A 6,520-nucleotide genomic window follows, 5' to 3' on the forward strand; every position below is an offset into this window, starting at 1 on the left:
AACCCACCATCTGGGTTGAGCCAGGCAATGTGATCCCCTGGAGGAACCCTGTGACCATCTGGTGTCAGGGGACCCCAGGGGCCAATGAGTACCGTCTCGATAAAGAGAGAAGCCCAGTGCCCTGGGACAGACAGAAGCCACAGGAGCCCGGAGACAAGGCCAAGTTCCTCATCACACACATGACAAATCTACAGGCTGGGATATATCGCTGTTACTATCACAGCCCCACTGGCTTGTCAGAGCACAGTGACCCGCTGGAGCTGGTGGTGATGACAGGTGAGAGGACACTCAGGGGTCCCAGGCTCAGGCTCTGCCCTCAGGAAGGGTGTCTGCTCTCAGGGTGTCTCCCTCTCACAGCCCAGCCCTGGGGGACGTGAGGGAGGTGTGAACCCCATTTAACACGCTGCCTCCTCCTCTCCTAGGATTCTACAGCAAACCCAGCCTCTCAGCCCTGCCCAGCCCTGTGGTGACCTCAGGAGGGAATGTGACCCTCCAGTGTGGCTCATGGCCGGGATTTGACAGGTTCATTCTGACTAAGGAAGGAGATCACAGGCTCTCCTGGACCCTGGACTCACAGCCCAGTGGGCGGTTCCAGGCCCTGTTCCCTGTGGGCCCCGTGACCCCCACACACAGGTGGAGGTTCAGATGCTATGGCTGCTACAGGAACAGCCCCCACGTGTGCTCACACCCCAGTGACCCCCTGGAGCTCCTGGTCCCAGGCGAGTCCCATTATTGTCCCGTCCATGGATTGAGGTGCCAACCAGGTTATTGGCATCTTTGCTGGGAGGGGAGCCCCATGTGAGAGGGTGAAGGAAACACGAGGGCCCTGGGGGCCAGAGACACACAGAGAGAGACAGTGAGACCTGGGGGCCAGGCCAGGAGAAGGGGTTTGTGGGAAGAGGAGCCCCAGTAATTCACTTTTGGTCTCCCCAGGTGAGTCTGGGAAGCCCTCCCTCCTGAGCCAGCAGGGCCCCATCGTGGCCTCTGGACAGAGCCTGACCCTCCAGTGTCGCTCTGATGTCGGCTATGACAGATTCGCTCTGCACAAGGAGGGGGGACGGGACCTCCCCCAGAGCCTTGTCCTGCAGCCCCAGGCTGGGCTCTCTCAGGCCCACTTCCCACTGGACACTGTGAGCAGCTCCCACGGAGGCCGGTACAGATGCTACGGTGGATACAACCTCTCCTCTGAGTGGTCGGCCCCCAGTGACCCCCTGGACATCCTGGTGGCAGGTGAGGAGCCAGTGGGTTCAGTCAGGGACCAGACTCTGCACAGGCCCTGCTGGGGGTCTCAGGTGGTGAGGCCAGAATGACAGTGCAGGCCCCAGGGAGGGAGAGAGACAGAGAGAGACAGGGGGTGGGAGGGAAGAGGGGGAGACTCAGAGAAACAGAGACAGACAGAGAGGAGGGTCCTCAGAGAGAGGCCTGGTGACTTTCAGGGCAGAACAAGGTGGGCAGGCAGCCCTCACCCTCCCTCCCTCTCTCTAGGACACCTGCCTGACAGACCCTCACTCTCGGTGCAGCCAGGCCCCAGGGTGGCCTCAGGAGAGAACGTGACCCTGCTGTGTCAGTCACGGAGCCCGAGGGACACGTTCCTTCTGTCCAAGGAGGGGGCAGCCGATCCCCCCCTGCATCTGAGATCAAAGCACAGAGCTCAGCAGTCCCAGGCAGAGTTCTCCATGAGTCCTGTGACCTCAGCCCACGGGGGCACCTACAGGTGCTACAGCTCACACAGCACCTCCCCCTTCCTGCTGTCACTCCCCAGTGAGCCCCTGGAGCTCCTGGTCTCAGGTGAGGGCCCCTGACATGTCTGCTGAGCTTTCAGCTCAGGGTCCCGTCCCCAGAACAATCCTGGGCTGAAAGGGAGGGAGGGGCTCTAGGGATGGTCACCCAGAGGAGATCTGCCCCTCAGAGACGCTGCTATCCCTGTTCACCTATCTCGCTCCCCTGGGTTTGGAAGGTGCCAGGAGGGCAGTGGGAGGGTCTGAGGGTCACAAGGCAGATGCAGGAGGATCTGAGTGAGGTGGGGATTCCAGAGTCAGCCCCAGCTTCTCACCTGTTCTGTCCTCCTTCCCAGGACCCCTATTTCCCAGCCCCCACCCACAGGGCCCATGTCCACAGCTGATGAACCACTGGGTCCCCTCTGCTCTGAGAAAGACAGACCACCCCAGGGCGGTCCTGAGTCTCTCAGAGGATCTAATGCCTCCCCCGTCCCCTGACACTTAAGGACAGGCTTGTGTCCCAGGGGGGCTGGGAGTCTGGGAGAGATCCTGGGAAAGGTCAGGCTCCTAGGCTCTGAGACTGACAGACAGGTGGGGTGGTCGTGGCAGAGGGAGATGTGGGGACCCATCTTGGGGCAGAGGAGCTGGGCTCAAGTGGGGAGAAGGCAGCCCTGCCCTTCACCCCACATTTTGATCCCCAGGAGCCTCTGAGGATCCGCAACTCCCCCCGATGGAGTCAGGCCCACAGAGGGGTAAGTGAGGGGCTCCGTGGGGAAGTGGTGGGTGCCTCCATGGGGGCAGGGGCTCAGCCATGTGGGGGTTCAGGTGCCTCTGAATTCGCTGACTTGGACCCGCCCTTCCCCTGTCTGGGCCTCAGTGTCTCCAAGTGTGAAAGGAAAGAATCCTTGTCCAGATCTTACATTTCCTGTCGGTTCTGACCCTGACCTCCTGGGAGAGGGGCCTCACAGGGAAGCCCCCAGGACGTGATGTTATGGGGCCTGTCCCTCTGTCTCAGTGACGGTGACACTGTACAGGGAGGGACAGGCAGGCAAGGTCCGGGCACCCAGTCCTCCCCCTCAGATCAGGCTCAGCTCAGAGGAGGGAACAGGGTGGATCAGCTCCTGGCTCTGCTGCTGGCTCTGCTGCTCCTGCTGTGGGGCTGGGCGGCCCCTTCTCTCCTCTGAGTGTCGGCTTCCTGTCTGATCATCCCTGGTCCCATCCTGCTCACAGGCTGCTGGGAGATGAGGTGACATAAGGGCCTCACAGAGCTCAAGAAGGCAGAGCCCCAGCCCAGCCCAATATTCCCAAGGGTGTGGGAGGAGCTACAAGGTGGAGAGGGATCTGGAAGAGACTCAGAGTCCAGCCCTTACCCTGCCCCTCCTTTCCCTGCTGTGCTGGGGAAGGGTAATGAGGAAGGACCTTCAGCTCCAGATGATAAGTGGACAGGCCTTTGCAGATGAGGAGCCCAGAGCACGAAGCTGGTGTCCCCCTGGGGGGCAGTGTGAGGACAGGACAGGGAACCCATAGCTCCAGGTTCCCATTCCAGCCCTGCCCCGTCCAGACTGGGTGACCTGGGGCACGTGGTTAACCTCTCTGAGCTTCAGTAACGTGGGTGGTAGAGTCAGCAATCCTTGGTGCATGACTGCTGTGAGGTGAGAGGAGATGAGTGAGAGACCCCAGCATGAGCCCTGCACACAGTAGGTGTTCATTAAATCGCATCATTGGCTCATTCATGACATCACCCTTGTCCAAGGTCTCAAATGGTACCTGTATATCCTGATCGGGCTCCCAGTGGCCCTGGTCCTGCTTCTCTCCCTCCTCCTCTTATTCCTCCTCCGACACCGACGTCAGAGCAAAGGCAGGGTGTCAGGTGAGTAGGGAATGGGGTGACCTGGGTCATAGGAGGGAGGGGGCTCAGAGCACCTGCCACAGGAAAACCAAATGGATGGAGAAGGTCAGCTGAGAAAAGGATTTCTCCAGAATCTCGTATCAGAAAATGTAGCACTCAATGTCAGCACGTGTGTATGTATTTAAGGTAATCTTTCATTATTGTCAATGCCATGAAATATGAAAGTTATGCATAAGTGTGTTACGTTTTCCGTCTTTCCTGTGGAATCATAGTGGGGAGGGTTCTATCCTCCCAGGGCTGAGACTGTCCCTCTTAACCAGCCCAGAGAGGGGCTCATGTCCAACCTCCTGCAGGGACCACAGGCCCAGAGCCCAAGGACAGAGGCCTGCAGATCAGGTAATTCCTGCCCTGAAGACCCCAGACTCCGACCATCCATCGCCCAGCTCTACCCCTAACACTCCTGTCTCCACCCTCAGCTCCAGCCCAGCTGTGGACACCCAGGAGGAGCCCCTCTGTGAGAGGAAGAGACAGCTGCCCTGGGGGAGGGGGCGCAGGGATTTCAGGGGATGATTGAGAGGAGAGGGGCTGGGAGGATGGGGGTCAGGGGTGAGAAGGACTGAGACCCACACTGTGTGACCTGGCTCTGCACCTCACCCTGGGTTAGTGGCCCATCTGGGAGCAGGTGGGTCTGCGGCCCTGAGATCTTGGGGGACCTGTCAGGAGACACACCCCTGTTCTGCCCCAGCAGATGCTGATGTGACGGACCCGCAGCCTGGGGAGAGCATGGAGCTGGACCCTCCGGTGAGACCCCTGCTCCTGTCCAGGCCACCAAGGACCTTCTGTTGCCCATTTTAATTCAATGGACCCTTCCCTGTCCCACCTCACCTGCTTCTCAGCAGCGTCCACACTGACCTCCCCTCTGGGCCCCAGGTCGTCCTGCTGTGACTCACTCCTCCTGGTTTCCATGTGACCTCATGGCCCCTCCTATGTGGCCCCCTTTGCTGTCCCCTCATCCTCTGTCTGACCTTGTGCAGCCCCAGGTCTCAGGAGGATGAAGGAATAAGTGACTCACCCACAGGTCCCCAGGATCCCCTTCATTCATTCACCCAGCAGATGTGACAGGGCTCACTGGTTACCGGCTCCATTTAGGGGCCACGGTGCAGCCCTGAGCCACACTGTCTCCACATGCCTCCAATTCCCCTGTGGGTGAGGGAGACTATATACAAACAAGCAGACAGTGTCCCAGAGAGCAAAGTGCTGTGAAGGAACATAAAGCAAGAGGAGGGGATAGAGTACATGGTGGGGAGACAGGGAAAGAGCGGGTGCAAAGGTCCTGAGGCAGGACATGCTTATTCAGGAGGATGGGCCATGAGGCTGGAGCCAAGTGAGCAAGAGAGAACCTGTTAGGATAAGAGTCAGAACCATAGAAGCATCCAGAGGCCCCAAGGTTCAGGAAGGCCCTGCAGATTCCACTAGGAGAGGGACCTGATCTATTTAAAGTGTAAACCATCTCTCTGGCAACATGAGGATAATTGACAGGAGGATTTCTACTGTGGAATCAAGGAGACACTGTTCTGTCTCACTGTCTCCAGCAGAACAGGCAGGATGAAGACCCCCAGGGAGTGATGTACGCCCAGGTGAACCACTCAAGACCAAGACCCAGGCAGGGAATGGCCACCTCTCCTTCCTCCCCTTCTGGGGGGTTGCTGGACCAGAAGGGCAGACAAACAGAAGAGGACACTCAGGTGGGTCCCATCCTCCCCAGGCCCCTAGGACCTCCACAACCCAACCACGTTTCATCCCTCTCTCTCTCTCCCCCTGCTCCAGGCTGCTGCATCTGATGCCCCCACGCACACAGCCTATGCCCTGCTGAACCACTCGGCCCTCAGATAGAGGACAACACCCTGTTCCTCCCATCAGAGAAGTCCCCAGATGAGTCCAGTGTGTATGCTGCTCTGCCCATCCACTAGCCCAGACCCCACAGTGCAGGGAGTTGGCTGCCAGGACCCCTGAGGACACTGGAGCGGCCCCCATGGACACTCAGTGCCCTGGCCAGTCTGGAGATCTGACGTGGACCCCAAACTGCTCCTGGGATGCCCCTGGGAGTCGCCTGATTCTGCAATCACAGATGACTAATATCCCTACATTATGGAATCAAAGCAACAGACTTCTCAATAACCAACGTGTGAATTGATTATTGACAGGAAGTGAACAAATGCTTTCAATGAATGATCATGTAAATATTATGCATCAAGCCTATGAAATAAAAAAAATAAAAATAATGAGTGAATATATTAGAAAAGAAAAACCTAAAAGGTCAAGACCTAATTTATTACATAAAGAATTTAGAAAACGAATAGCCAATTATTCTAAATGAGGGTAGAACGAGGGATGTAATAATGAGTAGCTACTAGTGAGGACAGACAAAAATAGAGAAAAAGCAGCAAAGTCAAAAAATTTTATTCTTGAAAACTGTAATCACACTGATAAATCTTAGCCACAGTAGACAGGGAAAAGGAGAAGAGGCACACATTCCCACGACGAGGACAGCATCACAGATCCTACAGACTTTAAACAGATACCACAACATGATAAATGATTTAATGCCAGGCCCTGCCCAGTTAGCTCAGTTGATTAGAGCATTACCCCAATACGCCAAGCCCGCAGGTTTGATCCCTGGTCAGGGCATATGCAAGAATCAGCCAATTAATGCATAAATAAGTGGAACAACAAATTGATGTTTCTCTCTCCCCTTCCTCTTTCTCTCTAATTAAGAAAATAAAATTTGATGTCCATGTATTAACCACTGGCGTGGCTCAGTGGTTGAGCATGGACCTATGAACCAGGAGATCAAGGTTTGATTCCCAGTCAGGGACCATGCCGGGGTTGTGGGCTCCATTCCCAGTTTGGAGCATGCAGGAGGCAACTGATCAGAGTCTCTCTCATCATTGAT

The 6,520-nt window shown here is 56.6% G+C and overlaps 2 protein-coding genes across 2 annotated transcripts; both read left to right on the forward strand.

Annotated features, from left to right (window-relative positions):
• Positions 1-5: 5 nt before the first annotated feature.
• LOC111824690 (leukocyte immunoglobulin-like receptor subfamily A member 6) lies at positions 6-1,802 on the forward strand (the record flags this gene model as incomplete). The annotated part of the gene is made up of 4 exons (XM_023749235.1): positions 6-276; positions 423-719; positions 934-1,230; positions 1,486-1,802. Coding segments are annotated over 4 exons (1,182 nt in total), but the record flags the coding sequence as incomplete, so codon positions are not given.
• Positions 1,803-2,441: 639 nt separating this feature from the next.
• LOC102430946 (leukocyte immunoglobulin-like receptor subfamily B member 5) lies at positions 2,442-6,311 on the forward strand. The gene is made up of 7 exons (XM_023749236.1): positions 2,442-2,470; positions 3,472-3,588; positions 3,921-3,963; positions 4,044-4,081; positions 4,316-4,368; positions 5,160-5,312; positions 5,395-6,311. The coding sequence occupies exons 1-7, from the start codon at positions 2,449-2,451 to the stop codon at positions 5,458-5,460; spliced, it is 492 nt and encodes a 163-aa protein (XP_023605004.1). The 5' UTR covers positions 2,442-2,448; the 3' UTR covers positions 5,461-6,311.
• The last annotated feature ends 209 nt before the right edge of the window (positions 6,312-6,520 follow it).

This window comes from Myotis lucifugus, unplaced genomic scaffold, assembly GCF_000147115.1.
Source record: "Myotis lucifugus unplaced genomic scaffold, Myoluc2.0 scaffold_4209, whole genome shotgun sequence".
Classification (NCBI taxonomy): domain Eukaryota; kingdom Metazoa; phylum Chordata; class Mammalia; order Chiroptera; family Vespertilionidae; genus Myotis; species Myotis lucifugus.